This window comes from Cuculus canorus, chromosome Z (genome assembly GCF_017976375.1).
Source record: "Cuculus canorus isolate bCucCan1 chromosome Z, bCucCan1.pri, whole genome shotgun sequence".
Taxonomy (NCBI): domain Eukaryota; kingdom Metazoa; phylum Chordata; class Aves; order Cuculiformes; family Cuculidae; genus Cuculus; species Cuculus canorus.
The window spans coordinates 69,312,275-69,330,007 of record NC_071441.1 but is presented as its reverse complement, the minus strand read 5'-3'; the positions used below and the strand labels follow the sequence as shown (position 1 = coordinate 69,330,007).

The following is a 17,733-nucleotide window of genomic DNA, read 5'->3' as shown; positions in this document are numbered from 1 at the left end:
CTGTTTTAACGTAAAAGAAATGAAATATAAAGCAAGAAACATCTAAGCCATCATTTATTTGTATTTATCAGCCTACTATATTTTGAGAAAAACAATAGTTGCTTCAGGAATCATGTAGCAATGAACACAAGACAAAGTTCAAAACCAGAAGGCGGTTCACACAACACATGGCTTTTCTCATTCTTTTCCCGAGCAGCTGCTGCTGCCTGCACCAGGCACAGGTACCATTGAGGTGAGGGAGCACTCTGGTTTGACTCACCATAGTATTTCTCTCATTTTAACCTGCATAAAATTAGTTCAACCCATTAGAACTGTGAGTTATTTGCCTCATAACTTTGCCAAAAGCCTCAACACACTCTCAAAAGACAGGGCTCAAAAGAACAGCAAATGAAGAGTATCAGTGAAGGCCTTAAAATTAGCCATACCACTACAGAACCTGACAATTTAATCAAGGCCAGTTCATATGACTACAGCCCACCGAGAGCCACTGCCTCTTGGAAAAGATGAATCAGAACTGTCAGCTCAGTTTTATATATATGCTGTAAAACAAAAATAGAGCATCTCCTGCTGAAAAATATCTGCAGGTAACTTCATTTTAGGAAGCAACCCTGCTTTAGCACCACCCTTTTTCCCTAGCTGACCAGGCCTGTGAACTTCTGGCAGTAACAGCAAGGCCAACATTCATCCGTAACTCAAAGATCTGTAAATGTCTCCCTGAAAGGTGACCAACTGGCTCTCAAACTCTCACAATGACAGAACTTGTACCTTACATTCAAGGTGAAGAACATAACTTACAGAACCGTGTGGAACAAAGAACAACAGTGAAGAAAGAGCAACAAAGCTGGTAAGGGGGCTGGAGAACAAGTCTTATGAGGAGCGGCTGAGAGAGCTGGGGTTGTTTAGCCTGGAGAAGAGGAGGCTGAGGGGAGACCTTATTACTCTCTACAACTACCTGAAAGGAGGTTGTGGAGAGGAGGGAGCTGGCCTCTTCTCCCAAGTGACAGGGGACAGGACAAGGTGTAATGGCCTGAAGCTCCGCCAGGGGAGGTTCAGGCTGGATATCAGAAAAAAATTCTTCACAGAAAGAGTCATCGGGCACTGGCAGAGGCTGCCCAGGGAGGAGGTCGAGTCACCTTCCCTGGAGGTGTTTAAGGAACGGGTTGATGAAGTGCTTGGGAACATGGTTTAGGGAGTGTTGGGAATGGTTGGACTCGATGATCCAGTGGGTCCTTTCCAACCTGGTGATTCTATGATAGGCAAGCAAAACAAAGCAAAGCAGTAAAAAAAAAAAAAAAAAATGTATTGTTGGGTGCTCGAAAGCGCCTCTCACATGAAATCAGAATCAAGAGAGATCCTAACTTAAATACTTTAGTGTTATCTACGGAAATAGTCACAAGAAATTGCAGCAGTTTTCATAACAACGCTGCAGGCTACATTATACACCCTAATTTAAGGGCAAACACTTTTGGCATGTTTTCATGGCATGGGACCAGGATAAATCTTGGCAGTTTCACAGATGAATTTTACTGCAATTCCTTATAAGTGTTCCCCATCTGCAGGGATTATAGTGACACCACTGCAGGCAGCAAGGGAAGAAACAGTTGAGTCCAACACAGCTTTAAACCACTCCCTCACCCACTCTCCCCAGATCTTCTAACAAAGCTTAATTCCCCATCTAACCTATGCAAGCGGCACAGAGAAGAGCTGTTAGGGCAACCAAGTCAGACTTGCTTGGAATTCAGGCACCATCTTCTCATGGCACCGTAACAGCATCAACCCTGCAACTAAAATTATCACCAACGTACACAGATGATGATTCTAATGTGAATGGAATAATGCTTGATATTTTACATATTTACACAATTGTAAGTATGTAAACCAGAAAACACTAGTGTATTAATAGAGAATCAACCATGTCCTAGCTGTGAAATAGGAAAGAAAACATGATAGCTAATCAAATTCATTTCTTACATGAACAAATAAAGTACAAAACTGAGTATTAAAAATATAACTCAATCAGTATAGTGTCAGGATGTCACTCGCCTGAGGATGAAGCTGAAGTAACAGGCACTGAGAAAATAAGACAGATAGTGCAAATGAGCTAGGCTGTGCTGAATTCACTTCCAGGAACACCAACCCGATATTTCAAAGTCTCTTTAGGAAATGTCTTAGAAAAAAAAAAAGTACATCTTCCCTGTGGAATTATTTCCAGTTTTTAGTTTTAAGAAATACAAGTGTAAATGAAACCACAATGTTTTAAAATTAGCCAGGAAATTGTTAAGGAATGATTCCAAACATATGGCACTAAACAAGCAGAAGGCACCGTGGACCAAGTAGGAAAACGAAACTGCGGGGAATCAATTTAGACAATTTAGCCGGCATGACAAAACAAGAGCCCCTGGAAACAGAAAGTTGTTTATATATCACGAGAACTTGAGGGCAGCATCTACTCTGTCATTAAAAGGTAGCCCAGAGCTCACGCTTTGCAACCAGAAAAACCCTGAATCTGTCCTTTCATTCTAGTTAATGTTAGGAACAGGGGACCTTGGTATCTGACAGCCCCCATATGCAATCACGTCTACTTTTTTTCTTTCCCCAAAAGTGAACCCCTTTCAGTTTATCACAACTTTTACTGTACCTGCTTAGCTGGGAAAGTGAGCTGCTGGCCAAATCGCTGGACTGGGGCAGGGTGGGCAGCGCTGCTGCGTGCTGCGATGCTGAAGGCAGAAGTGAAGCAGTGGTGGATACCACATTAGGCAGAGAACCAGCAGAAGGTAGTGAGGGAGAAGGCTCTGTCTTAGGCGCTGGAATTGATGAAGTAGCTGCAACAAGTTAAAAAGAGCCATTCAAAGACAAATTCTGGCATACCTGACATCCCAGACTGGATTCAGGAACATAGTACTATTCTCTCCTTGGTTTAAAAAACTGACCATTCAGAACCAGTAATGCTATTAACCAAACTGGTGCTTTTCAAGGCACTATACAAATCTACTTTCACCTCCAGCTCTGCTTCTTCATTCCAAATAACATAGCACCTAAGACAATCCAGACCGAGACCGCTGGAAAACAAGGACACATACAACTTAGCAGTCTGGAGTACTCAGTCAAATGTGAAATGCAGTAAAATAAGAGAAGATGCAGTAGCAGACCAGAATTGAACCCAGCATTAAGCACTTTTAATGGCTGAAGAGTTGTCAGCTACTGACTTACTTTACTTGACCTAGATACAAAAAAGTGTTTAGATTTAATACTACTTTTTAGGCTACCCGGAGTAAAACTTATTTACCACAGATGTGCCTTTCCAAAGGAACTATACCGTAATAAGACTTGTTTATAGCTGTAAATCTTTTTCCCCATGACAGATATCAAACATTATTGAGAGGTCTATAGAGTTCTAAAAAAAGTTCCCAAGTTGCAATGTCAGAAGATGAAGCAAGTTTAATTACTCCTGATATTTGAAACCCTGCAGCATCACATCAACCCCCCTCATTCCATCTCCTGGCCACACACCCTTGTTCAGCCCTATCAGACTTCCATGATCCAATTCAATGCACTTGACCAGCAGAAAACTAAGCTACCTCTTAAGGGGCTGAACTACTCTACTGCCCAACAAAATTCCCAGCTGTTTCCTTGTGCTGCAAAGATAATATAAAGAATTAGAGGCACTCACCCACCAATAAAACTCAGAAAGAGAGCTCAGCTGTCTTCTGTTGAGCCATGCTACTGTACCTCACTAGAGACTACTACCCAGTGGATCATCATTAACTTGCAATGCACTTGGAGACAGTTTTAGAACAGTCACCAAAGAAACGTCAGATACATGCTTGGAAGTTGCACAAAATTTCTTCACTTTTTTGGTTTGGTTTCCTTGCTAAATTACACCCATTAGGTTGCTGGATTGGGTGCTACATAAACAGAAATCAAGAGGTCTTTCCCTTGGCAATAAGTATGAGGGTAAGTGGCAACAGAGAAGGAAATCCAAGTGACTAACAGAAACCTAGTTATGAAGGCGACAACTGTATCATCTGATGCCTCCTGGCAAGATTCAAATAAAAATAAGCTAACATTCACAATTCCCACTACATTTAAAGCAAGGTTCCTTTCCTGAAGTAAAAGTAGATGTCCTCAATACAAGGGTCAGAATCACTGCCATCATTAAAAACTCTTACAAGATGCCTGAAAATGGAGTGCAAGACAGAAAACCAGGACATGAGTAGGGTGGTCAGGATTATTACACAGTCGCACTTGGAATTACCACTTGGGTAGCATGAGATCTGGATATTAAAGGACAACAGCAAGTAGAGATGAACAACTAAGAATATTGTCGGCATATAGAGAAGGGAAAAGGTCAGTACTTAAAAAAGTTCAGACAATTTCAAAATCGTTTGGATACATGAAATAGATACGTGGAATAGGATTGATTCAGCCTGTGCACATGACATACAGAAAAAACCCAAGCATTCTCGAAAGAGAACTGGCATAGAAAAAGACTTATAAAGCTATTATGGAATAACTAGAAAACCACTAGGATTTCTCAGATCTTTGTCTCCTATAGCAAAAATTTAAGTCCTGCAGTGAATTTCATAAACTGTTTGTTAATCCTGTACATGACAGCAAGAAAGTTTTCAACCTGGAAAGTTCTCTTTATGTATAACAATATTTTAAGTGGTAACTCTCTGGACATAGACATGCTCCTTGCTCATTTAAACTGAGCTTGGTACTAAGAAAACACTATTTACAGGCCTGAACACTCAGTTTCTTTCTATTCAGAAGTATTAAAAAAAAAAGGCAGCCCCATTAATGACCTACTTGAACAGATGTTAAGGACAGACCTAAAATTGAAGTGTTGGAATTTTAAAGGCTGTTAATTCACAATGCTGCCCTTGAAAACACTCATAAAGCAGCTCAGAAAGGTCAGAAGAGTGAATACAATCATTACTTTAACTCCAAGAAGAGAGCTGTACAGGTGCTACAAGTGAAATACCACACCAGAAACAGGCCAAGACGAAGGCAACAGGAAGGTCTGTGCCAGAGCCAGTGCTGCATTGCTCTTACTCCATGCACGGCAGCATGCTACCCGGCAGAGGGAGCATGTTGGTCACCCTTAATCTCCAACAGGCTCCTAACAGGGCATCACTAGTACTACACCCAGACAGAGACGCAATCACAGAACGGTATTTGTAGCTTCCCAAATGAAAACTAGAAGAATTGTTAAGGAATTTTACATAAATTTTTTAATTTTCTATTTTAACTTTGTATTAAGGCACTTTAGGCAGATAAAAGCAAAAGCAGCAGCAGCTCGTCTAATTCTAAGACTGATTGGGTTGGTAGACTTAAAAGGGCTGCTTTCAACCTTCAGTTTCACTCAAGAAGCAAACACTCTATCCTATATACGTACAAAACAAACTCATATGGATCAGTCGAAAATTAGCCAGTGAGAGCAATATGAAAGTCTGAATCAAATGTCATGGCTAAAGTTGCATGCGTAGTAAGTAGTAAGGAAAGATTAAAGTCCTGTGCACAACCAAGCTTTGTAAACTTACGGTCAAGAGTTGCCTGCGTTCTAATACCACTGTGCCCATTCTGTAAACAAAGAATAAATAAATTAATAAATCATCTTAGAACTATATTAAATTTTAAAACTGAATCACACATTGAACATGCTTCATGCAAAATTCTATATTCTCTCTAAGTTGAAAGAGAAAAAAGGCAGCAAATTAACTTCTTACTGCCTTTAACAAAACTACATAATAGTTCTCAAGTGCAAGGTGTCCTGAACGTACAGAAAACTATACACTGCCCATACTACACCCATCAGCAGGAGACCTTCCCATGTACTGTATAAATAAACTTCAGGTTCACACCAATATGAAAGAAAGAACTGCATTAATATATAGGAAACGATTGTGCTTGTGATCTAATGCAACTCACAATTTTAACTATCCAAGTTACACAGAGACGCCAATTTTTTTCCATTGAAAGATAAGACTTGAGAAGCACCAGTTGTTTTTTGGATAACGCTGGAGTACAGAAGTGGATAGTCTATGCTTGATCCTCACCAGTACATACGAGCTAGTGCAGAAGACAAGTGTGACTGAGCCATTACACAACAAAGGCCAGAAGTAAATAAATTCTCACAAATTCTTTAAATATTTAATAAATCACTTTCTCTTAAAACAAACCTACATTTCATATACTAAGAGAGAGTTAGGTGCTTTTGAATCTCCCAAGAGAGATCTTCTGTCCCATATTAGACCTTCCCTATGCTTTTTAAAATAAAACAAAATTAATTCCTACTGGTCTTTAAATCCAACCAAAGAAGAATGCTGAAGGGGGCCACAAACAGCTTGGGATCCATTTGCTAGGTGCCATATACCTTGAGTAAATAATCTACCTTTGGATAAGAACTATCAAGTTATAGCAAAATATCATGATTAATATTTATATAGAGAGATATAGGGATATATATAATATTTATATAGAGAAAGTTGCTTTTTTAAAAGCTGTATTTTAGGGAAGAAGAATGCTAAGTGTTACTAAGAAAAAAAAGTCAAATGGCAATTTAAGATGTCAAAACCCATAAAACCAGAGGCCGTGGTATCCCTAATACACTGTGGCCAAAGATAGCTACATGAGAGGGAAAGGAAAACCAAACAGCAGGGTGGGCTTGAGAATCAAAAATATCTCTTGGCTTGGTTAAAAGTATTAACATAGCAGGGTACTACAAGACTAACATGGATAGAAATATTTCATTTATTTCTGTAATTCACTCACCGTAACTGCAACAGGCGTTGATTCAGGTGGAACCATGGAACTTTGGTATGCTATCCTACTATGCACAGAAGCCTGGTCATAGGAGGAAGTTGTTGTTACTGGGCTAGTGCTCTGGGATGAGCAGGGCAGGCTAGAAGAGGAGATGGCAGAGTTTGTGAAGGTGGACTCCTGTACTGTATTGGATATTGTCAAAGAGGTATTCAAAGGATCACTGGAAAAAGTAAAAATTATTTATCATCTTGGTAAATATTGTTTCAAGCACCTTCATGAAAATATCAGCACCTATTAGGTTACCTAGAACTACTTTAAACTTGCAGTCCAATCTATGTTATTTATACTAAAAAGCCTAATAATGAAAAAATACACAATTTTGCTTTGGTCCCCGGTAATCACTGCTTCAAAACCATCAGCTACACTGAGCACCATTCACTTTCCTCCTGCCAGCCCAGCTGAAAAACAGTTCACAGACAAGCACTTTCCAGTCACATTATTTCCACTTTCTCAAAGAATAAATTAATAATCATAATCTCTCTTTTTTAAACAATTACACACATAAAGTCTGATATGTGATAAGAAACACCCAGTCCCTCTTTACAATATAATTCTAATGCTACTGTTATTGTTGTTACAGTCTAACAAATGAACTAATGCAAAGAGGAAAAAATACCTCAAAACATGCAGGCGGGTTTTATGTCCTAAACAGCTTAAATCACATAATTAGAAATTAATGTGAAAGTTCATTGTTACAAGTATTTCTAAATTAACTGCAGGAAGCTTTTTACTGAAGCCATTTTTTTTTAGTGAATAAGAAAGAAAAAAAAAACACATTACTGCTATGTTGTCATTTATCATTGGCTTTTTAGCATTTCAGTAAGAGCTACTGCATACCGAAAGCCTGGTGTTTTTTCTGATCCCACAGGAGCATCAGATCTACAACCTACTCCCAATTTATTGACACTCATATATGGCACAAGGGTCACCTCTCCTAGATCAAAAGCAGAATGCTTGAAGTTGTGAGGAAAAAAAAATCCTCCAACAAATTTGAAAATCAGGACAATTAAACATGAGAAAGCAAATTATTATGCAATCTTCTTATAAGGTTATTTACATTCATGTCATCTCCAGCTTCACATCAAGCTGTCATGGGAGACCTTGATTGCCATTAGAAATTTCTCCTTTAAGATGCCACCTAAAGAACCCACTTAGCCTTACCAGCCATCGCATTTCCCCCTCCCATCACATGGTAACTATGCCTTGACTCTTTTGGCACAAGCTTTACCCCCTAAAGAAGACACAAGAATGTACAAGGGGAACTCACACGTACTTTACAGATTTTGAGTACAAGCTATTGTTGGTCACTTGGCTGGTATTCTCACTGCTGGAAGCTGATCCAAACTCTGGGAGTGCAGGCTCTGATCCAAACTCCAGAGCTCCAAACTGAACATTTAAACCTGTCACATCTGCTGATCCAGGCATCTCCACTGCAGAGGAAGGAATCTTAAAGGAAGATAAAAAGAAAGCCGTAAAGCCCTCGCATGCACTATCTGTATAAAAGACATCAGTACCGACACCCTCTCCTCCCTTAACTACAAATTTCTTCAGTTATCGCCTCAGTCTCTGCTGCTAATTATATCTGCCACAATTTCCTAGTTTACATCACACAAATTAAATTAATTGTTCTTGTAATCTGAAAATTAATTCTGTGATTCTGTGCCCTGATCTGGAGCCGAAAGAGTAAGCGACACTATTCTACAATAGCAAAGTCAGCCAACATTCATCTTGTGTCTATTAATACAATTCAAAATCACCCAGCAACAATCGTTTTCCACACAGAACAAGCAAATATGTGCTTGGTAAAGAATATATCACTGTATTTTGGACCTAAAAACTATCCAGATTACTATTTCCTGCTTTATAAACAAAAAATACACCATAGTCTTTGCTCTCCTTCCCTGCTGCAACTTACATTTAAAATCACAGAATCATTTAGGTTGGCAAAGTCCTTCAAGATCAAGCCCAACCAAAAACCTACCACTGCCAAGTCTACCACTAAACCATGTCCCTAGGTGCCACGTGTCTCTTAAATACACCTAGGGATGGAGGCTCCACCACTTCCCTGGGCAGCTGTTCCAGGGCTTGGCAATCCTTTTAGTAAAGAAATTTTTTCTAATAGCCAATCTAAACCTCCACTGGTGCAACCTGAGGCCATTTCATCTTGTCCTATCACTTGCTACTTGGGAGAAGAGACCAACACCCACCTCACAACAATTTCAGGGACCTGTAGAGAGAGACGAGGTCTTTCCTCACCCTCCTCTTCTCCAGACTAAACCGCCCCAGTTCCCTCACCAACTCCTCACAACCTCTGTGCTTCAGACCCTTCCCCAGCTCCACTGTCCTCCTCTGGATGTGCTCCAGCTCCTCAACGTCTTTCTCATTGTGAGGGGCCCAAAACTGAACACATGGTGTGAGGTACAGCCTCACCAGTGACACATACAGGGGGATGATCCCTTCCCTGCTCCTGCTGGCCATGCTTTTTCCAACACAAGCTTTTATATGCTTTTACATTTACGAAGTACAAGCCACCACTCAATTACCCACCTTGGATACTGGAGTTATCTTCCGTTTTGTTGGCTTTATTTGTTTCTGCTGGGTTTGATGGGCAGTCACTGCCTGGTTATCCATAGATATAGTGGGAAGCTGTAAGATTTTGCTAACAGCTGTAGAGGTGTCTACTGGTGATGGCTCTCGGAGTTTTACCTGGGAGGAGAAGGACTCCAGCCCAGGAGGAGGAACAGGAACTGTCTGTGTTTGTTGTTGTTGTCGCTGGGTCAGCTGGCTCAGAACTGGGGATGGTTCAGGCTGGGATTTAAAGTCTGGTCAGTGTTGGGAAAAAGAAATAACAAAATTAAAGCATTAAACTCTGCCCTTCACGCTTCTACCCTTTATAGACAATCTGGGTGACCTGACATACTCAACAGCTACAATTTTATAGCACGTGCAAGTCTCTTTTAGACATAACATAAGTTTCATACTTGACATTGCCACTGCAATAATAATCCCAAGATTTTATATTCTCTCCTTTAAGCAAACAGCTGTGGGCAAGAATTATTTAGCATTCTCAAAAATAGGAAAGTAAACCTACCTACATAGTCACATAAATCTATCACACATCAGTCCTCAAAAACTGCTACAAGTAATTTAAACCAACAACAGCAAGTTTCACTGCGATTAACTGTGTCAATAAATTCCTTCCAAGGGGTCTGGAGTTGCAATCTGGAGCTATTAGGAGTTAGGATCTCATGCCCCTTCAAGGGAAAAGATTTTCAACACAAATAAGATGTCATCTACCACATCAATATGGCTGAAAGCCAAGAGTCACTGGACACTGACAGTCTTCCCTGTTCATGTGTTTCAGACTCTGAAAGCCACTCAGTGGCTTAGAGCACCGGTCAACAACTGTAAGTGATTCAGAGCACGTGCAATGTGAAGGATGTTTTTATTCAGCTGGTGAAGTGCAATAGAAAGTAACTTAAAAGGCATTTAAACATTTTTCAAAATTGCTGCATGTAAAAGATTATAACTGCTACCAAACTGGTTGCCCATCTATCTGGAAACATATACACATAAACACGAGATGGATAAAAGAGCTATGACTCCTCGCAGTGAGAATGCAACTAGGTACTACATTGCAAAAAACAAGTTTGCATCATTTTCACTCTTTCTAGAGATTTTTACTCAATTAAATGAAATATCCAAGCAATTATGAATAGACAAAATGGGTAACTTGCATCATTTTTCAGTCCATTAGGGAAAGAATATTGATATGGGATGCATAGTATGAAGAAAATATTTAGTACTCATTCAAAATTCTTGTAATGGTTAAAAGAGAATAATCCAAGGGAAAGCAAGAAAATACGGCACAACCTTACACTTTGCTAAATGCAGATGAATGTGGAACATGAATAGGCACAACAAAAATAAGTATTTTCTGGGATTTGCTGAGAAACTGAGTCGCATCAAAGTTCCACTTAAAGATTCAAACACATTAGATCAAAGATGTCATTATATGAAGACTCAAAAGCTTCTAAAATTGCAATGACATTTATGGACAGACTTGAGCCTAACACAACTTATTTGGTGATATATTCAAAGCCTATTACCAGTAACTCTTAAGATATTATAAACAATTGTATTGACTTGTATAGATTTTCTAGATGTTGTCCTTCATTAAGGCCATTTTACACCGTCACTGGCATTAAGAAACCTTGTGGGCTAGTAGAGAAAGAAAAAGCTATGTCAAAGCACTCACCAAACTGACTAAGAACTGAGGACTGAGTAATGGGTGGTTTTAGATCCCAGGATGATACGGTTGTTATGGTAGTGGTGGCAGAGCTATTATTGTTTTGTTGGGACGTAAACTGACCCAACCCTGTAGACTTCAGCTGGTCCAAGATTTGAGATCCCGTAGAGTTGGCCAGTTTAGAGGATCCGAGTTCTCCAAAGCCAGAACAAAGAACTGCAGACTACCAAAGGGAAAAAAAACGAAGAGGAGAAAGAATGACTTTAAGTATTTAACAAATAACACAAACACAGCCATAGGGTTAATGCCTATGTCAGCCATTTGGTAGCACCTGAAACCTGTTCAGATCTAGGTTACTAACAAATGACCAGTTAACAGCTGTAGCATATGGCCAGATCCTCCTTGATTACCACTGATACAACTTCCAGCACTCTGACTACAACAACACTGATCTACTTGAATCAAAGCGTCTCCAAACAGCGTATATTTACTAACAGTTGAATCAATATGGGCCCAATTTCAAGCCCTCAGAACTGACTTAGAAACAGACAAGTTTCCAAAAAAAAAAAAAAAAAAAAAAAAGCTGTCAGATGTGTGCTTGGAAATAACACATCATAGTTTTCTGGCATAAAACATGGCACTAAAACCACATTATTTCATCCTAAATCAGCATCCACCAAACGCATCTGCTCTCTAATCAAAAATTATTACAACCACTTCATGTAAACTGAGAAACAAACTTCTTAATTCCATTCCTTCAACATTTGCAACCTGAATTTTACAAATACTAAAGCATCTCATGAAATAATCAGTACCAGAGAAGTTCTTTAACCTGAAATATTTACTTATGAAGAATATTTAGAAAGCATATGATAATTTTACCAGACTTTGAGGAGAATAGGAGTTTACACCACTGGAGCTGCCAGTTCCTGATGCAATTTTGGTGCTGTGCTGAGAATTTGTGAAGACCAGGGCTTGGCCAAAGTTTTGCTGCTGTGCAGCCTCGAATGAGTTGCCTTCTGTCTCTGAGGCAGACATCATAGGTTTCTGAAGCAGTGATACCAAATCAATGCTGCAAGAAAAAGCAAAGTTTGGATGCAATAAATATGATGATTATGTTGTGCTGAAACTGAAGCAAGTACTAAAGATAATAAAGCTGCTGTACCAGCAACAGAATTAGTACTGATTAACAGTTTATTCAAATATTGCTTGTCTGCCATACAGAGAGAGGTAGAATAGAGGCCTTGCCAGAAAATAACATTTTGAAAGCTAAAACCTTCCAGTACAGTCAGAATACAAATTACCTTTGTTTTCCTTTCAAACACTACCAAATTTATAAATTCATGTAACACATAAATAACTTGTATGACTAGTATAACCAATTAACCTGAGGCAAGTCATAAAAGATTCATCACGTTTAAGTGAATGATGCCTGCAAGTCCCCTCAAAAAGGGCAAGGGATCAAAGTCCTACCTTTCTACAGAGTGGGTATGAAGACAACAAAGAATTGAGGCACACATACAGCAATTGAGTAGATGTGAAATAACACAGCTTTTATTTCTGCTGCTTTTGTGATTTCTGTGTTTCCCAGACAGTAGGTACATATTGAAAATTACCACACACAGCTGAACAGGATGAGAAACATGAATTTTCTTTTATTAAGCATGGCTTACTAACCCTACAACATGTTTAGCACTAGTTTATCCAAGGAAAAGCAGACAAAAATATACTCAAAAAACTCTGACTTAACTTTATCTAAAACATACTGCAGGTCTGGGTTGAAGAGCTGCTTCCAGGACTTTCATTAGCAAAGAATTCTTAATACTCATATATTTCTTACAGCAAGTAAAAATAAAAAGACAAAAAAAAACAAAAAAACCCCAACCAAAACACCAGAATTTGAGTTGATGAACTGAAGTATTTTCTAACAGAATTTGACAGACATCCACTGGAATATTTGCATTAGAACAACGAATATGTAAGCATATCACCTTTAAGAAGGAAAGGAAAATAAACTGTATACCCACTGACACTTAGGCCTCCTCCAGATCACATCTGTGTTGTAAAGAAAATTTTGCTGCAGTCTGGAGTATAGCAGCACAGCTGTATCAGGATGTTTGGGACCATTAGGCCTTCTAGTTTTCAGACCTCATGCTATCCAGCTACCAAAATCTTCATTGCACAACTTGAACCCTCCATCCTGGGACCCAAGGCTTATGCAGGCAACTGATCGTGCATCACCACCAGCCAGGTATTTGGTGAAGGCAACGGCAAGGGGAGAAGGAAGCAATTTTTTGGCTCTGTGTCTGAATTCTACATCATCAGATAAGGCAAGCAATTGTGATGCTTACCAGGAAATTCACCTTCTCGACATGGCAAGCTCTTCTGTCAGGACATTTGCCAAAGCACTGAGCACTTTCTACACCTACAGGGACAGGCATTCCACTTTCTGGACAGGAAACCCACAGCTTCCTTCTCTATAGCAGAAAACTTTTCTTCCTGGCTACTTATGTTCTGTAAGCAGTCTTTGTGCAAAAGATAAGGTTTTCTCAGCGTTACACTTGTGGGTTTGTCTGGCTCCACTTCCACAGTCAATAATAGGTAACGCGGGAATCACAGAAAACTATGATTTGCAAAAGCAAGGCTTTCACAATTTTGAAATAAGCTTGACCTCCTCTGATCCTGGCTGCCCTGTGTTTAGTTCAACATTTTGTATGCGCAAGCTAACATTGCTTCACCAAGCAGAAGGTTTTTAAGGTACAGGGAAAATGTGGAAGAGCAGCTTACCTTTGCCCGGGGGTCACATGATTCTCAACTGGAACAAAGGAAGCTGTGAAGACTTTTGTCTCAGAAAGCTGAAAAAGGGGGGGAGGGGGAGGGTGTTGTAATTATACACATGCTCACACTTCATTGCTAAGACATCTGCAGAAATTCTACCTTGGTCATGTATTTCCAAGATAAAAGTCTAACTAGCATTGCTACCAGTTAAGCAACAGCTCTGCTTAAGAAGACAAAGCCACATCACCGAACTTGAGCAAAGTATTCTCCGCAGAATCAAGTACCAATTTAATTAAAGTGTCAGTAAACTTGATCCACTGAGCACACACAACACTCGACCAATGTAACCACATCAGTCTGAGCAATACTTTAACCAACAAATATACCAGCAGAAAGTGATCTGCTGACAGCTGGTGTATCAGTGTAAAGATACCCTGTGCAGACATAACATAGGACTCCACAGAGCAGCTCCGATAGAACTTGTTGTAGAAATCTAACACAAAGCCCAGCTCCCACTTGTTGTGTTTTAAATTTCAGCTCACAGCTGTTTTCAGCTCACTGCACTAGCAGAGGCAGGTTTGCACTCAGGTATGTACAATGAACCAGCATTCATGGTTCCTCCTCACCATTTCTGCTGCTAGGGACAGCAATAATATACACAGTTGACACAGTTTCTCACAGCATTCTGCTGCGGAAACTGTCTGCCTCTGGACTAGACAGGCACACACTGTCCTGGGTTGAAAACTGGTTGGACGGCCGGGCCCAAAGAGTGATGGTAAATGGAGTTAACTCCAGCTGGAGGCCAGCTACAAGTGGGGTTCCTCAGGGCCCAGTACTGGGTCCAGCTCTGTTCAATGTCTTCATCAACGACCTGGATGATGGCATTGAGTGCACCCTTAGCAAGTTTGCGGATGACACTAAGCTGGGTGGAAGTGTGGATCTGCTGGAGGGTAGGGAGGCTCTGCAAAGGGATCTGAACAGGCTGGACCACTGGGCTGAGGCCAATGGCATGAGGTTTAACAAGGCCAAATGCCGGGTCCTGCACTTGGGGCACAACAACCCTGTGCAGTGCTACAGACTAGGAGAAGGCTGGCTAGAAAGCTGCCTGGGGACCTGAGAAGGACCTGGGGGTGTTGGTTGACAGCCGACTGAACATGAGCCAACAGTGTGCCCAGATGGCCAAGAAGGCCAATGGCATCTTGGCTTGGATCAGAAACGGCATCACCAGCAAGTTCAGGGAGGTTATTCTCGCTCCATATTCAGGACTGGTGAGACCACACTGAGTACTGTGTTCAGTTCTGGGCCCCTCACCACAAGAAGGATGTTGAGGCTCTGGAGAATGTCCAGAGTAGAGCAACAAAGCTGGTGAGGGGGCTGGAGAACAAGTCTTACGAGGAGCAGCTGAGAGAGCTGGGGTTGTTTAGCCTGGAGAAGAGGAGGCTGAGGGGAGACCTTATTGCTCTCTACAACTACCTGAAAGATGGTGGCGGACAGAAGGGAGCTGGCCTTTTCTCCCAAGTAACAGGGGACAGGACAAGGGGGAAAGGCCTCAAGCTCCGCCACGGGAGGTTCAGGCTGGACATCAGGAAAAAATTTTTCATGGAGAGGGTCATTGGGCACTGGCAGAGGCTGCCCAGGGAGGTGGTTGAGTGACCTTCCCTGGAGGTGTTTAAGTGACAAGTGGATGAGGTGCTGAGGGGCATGGTTTAGGGAGTGTTGGGAATGGTTGGACTCGATGATCCAGTGGGTCCTTTCCAACCTGGTGATTCTATGATTCTATGATCTTAAACTGATCACTCTTCAAGCATGGGTTTGAAAACAATAATGAAGAGAGAAGACAAACAATAAAGAAGAGAGAATGTAATTGCTTATACTAGCACAACTAGTCAGACCATCTCCACTGTGCTGTTACAATGAAGGCAGATACTGGCACAGGTAGCTGAGGAGTGGGAGCCATTAGGTTGGGGCTTTTTTGGGTAGGGGGGTGATTTTGGTTCGTAGGGGGGTTGACCGATGGCTGTTTTGAGGTCTGGGTGTTGTTTAAGGGGGGTAGTAACTTTCTTAAAATAAAAAAAATTAAAAAGTAGCAGTTAACTTGCTACAACTTTATAGGATTAATTAATTTCTATTGACAAGAATACTTGCAAACCAGAACAGGTCTTGAGCCAGTACAGGTTAGGTATAACAAGATAAAGATATGCACGTAAAATGGTTATAATTTTAATTATATTTGCACAAACCCACCCTTAACTACTTTGGTGCAGCTTTGTATTTAGACTAAGGAATAACTGACCTATTCAAACAGTCACAAAGAATCCTTTCAGGATGTGACATTTGAATACATCTCTTCCAGGAAACTATGCATTTTTAATTGCATACGTTGGTAGCAGCACAGTTTAAAGAACATCATGGACATGAGCCAATTTCATCTGCCCGTTTCATGGGCAGCTCTACTGAAACCACGTATATCCCTGACTACAGTCTCCTGACTGGGATTCTCCTATGAAACACTTGATTTAAGCAAGGTGCAGAAGGATCGACCAACTGGGAGCAATCACTTACCACTCACCACTCAGAGGATGAGTTCAAATGTTTCATGTACTCTCCTAGCACCCACTTAAACGTATTACACAGTGTCATGTAAGAAGTCCCATCACAGTTTCTCCCTTCATTTTCTCACCTGCCCTTGCTGCCAGTACAATTTTAATCCCACCTTTCTGTAAAACAACTCAGTCCTATGCATAATGATACAACTTTACATACTGACCAAAACAAAGAAAGAAGATTCAGCACATGCATATTTCCAATTAAAATGGCTGCTTCCCTACTGTTAAGCCATTTCTCCACTGTACATATTACTGGAGAACAATGTGTACTGTACTTTTTGTGGTGTTATGAGACTCCTGTGTTATATGGCACAAAGCTAATGGCGTGAACAGTGTCCTATGGTCCACAATCCCTTGGTTAAATATTGAATTCTCTGTATTGTCACCAGTACCTTACACTGCCATAACACAGGATAAGACTAACTGTAGCCAAAACACCAACAAATCCTGAAAACTAAGCAAGTCAAGGAGCCTGTGGAAGTTCCTGGCAATGCAAAATCACGCTTGACACACGAGAGAAGAAATATTCTCTTCAAGAGAACCAGCATGCAAAACAAAAGTCTCCAGCTACCAGCTCAGCTATCCAAGTTTATACTACACCCTGTGTTAAACTCTGTTCTGTAAGCACAAATCAAGCACCTAATTCAGAAGTCTGCTGGGATTACAGTGTTTATCAAAACACATACTTCATGCTACAGCAGCTGAAAAGTTTTATTGCACAGATGTATTTAGTATTTCTTAGAAGTGGTATTATTGGCTCCTAACAAAAATGTTCGCCTTCATCTACTCTCCATCTATCTGTATCTATCCTATTTCTCCTCTTCGGATAGTTTCTGTACTTAAATTTTATTTTCTTTAGCCAGGAGAATACGATAATGATTTTAACAGGAAAACCCAGAGCCACCCAAGTACCTCAAAACTCATCTAGTCCTTCATTGTCCATGCACTGAATATCCCTTTAACAAAATACAACCTCCTCTTTTCACTGCATCCAGTTTTCACTCTATTTAAGAGCATGCTGAGGACCTACTATACTTGCTCGATACACACTACCAAAGATAAACAGCAGACAGAACTATAAGATCACGAAAATCTGATCCTTCTCAGGTCAACCCATACTGAATTTCACTCTCCTGCTAGTAACTTTTATCTGACTAGAGAACACCACATTTAAACAAAAATATTCTTCAGAAAAACACCTGGTCTTCATCTGCAGACAGCAAACAGATCAGCTTCTTTGGTGGTTTTAATCATTAGTCATGCTGCTAGAACTCT

General features: G+C 40.5%; 1 protein-coding gene and 1 non-coding gene across 8 annotated transcripts in view; both read right to left on the bottom strand.

Annotated features, from left to right (window-relative positions):
* Positions 1-17,733, bottom strand: part of UBAP2 (ubiquitin associated protein 2) — a 97,593-nt gene that overhangs the window by 49,093 nt on the left and 30,767 nt on the right. For 5 of the 7 annotated variants that reach the window (XM_054055136.1, XM_054055129.1, XM_054055130.1 and 2 more), the window contains exons 10-17: positions 13,862-13,929; positions 11,957-12,146; positions 11,084-11,297; positions 9,373-9,647; positions 8,093-8,271; positions 6,775-6,985; positions 5,544-5,583; positions 2,639-2,822 (exon numbers count right to left, since the gene is read on the bottom strand). In XM_054055136.1, coding sequence (XP_053911111.1) covers positions 2,639-2,822; positions 5,544-5,583; positions 6,775-6,985; positions 8,093-8,271; positions 9,373-9,647; positions 11,084-11,297; positions 11,957-12,146; positions 13,862-13,929 — 1,361 coding nt within the window. The remainder of the gene's footprint in view (positions 1-2,638; positions 2,823-5,543; positions 5,584-6,774; positions 6,986-8,092; positions 8,272-9,372; positions 9,648-11,083; positions 11,298-11,956; positions 12,147-13,861; positions 13,930-17,733) is intronic. The other 2 variants (XM_054055131.1, XM_054055132.1) reach the window with 1 other exon arrangement.
* LOC128850569 (small nucleolar RNA SNORD121A) lies at positions 8,571-8,655 on the bottom strand. Its single transcript, XR_008448017.1, has one exon. It is a non-coding gene; the product is annotated as a small nucleolar RNA SNORD121A (small nucleolar RNA).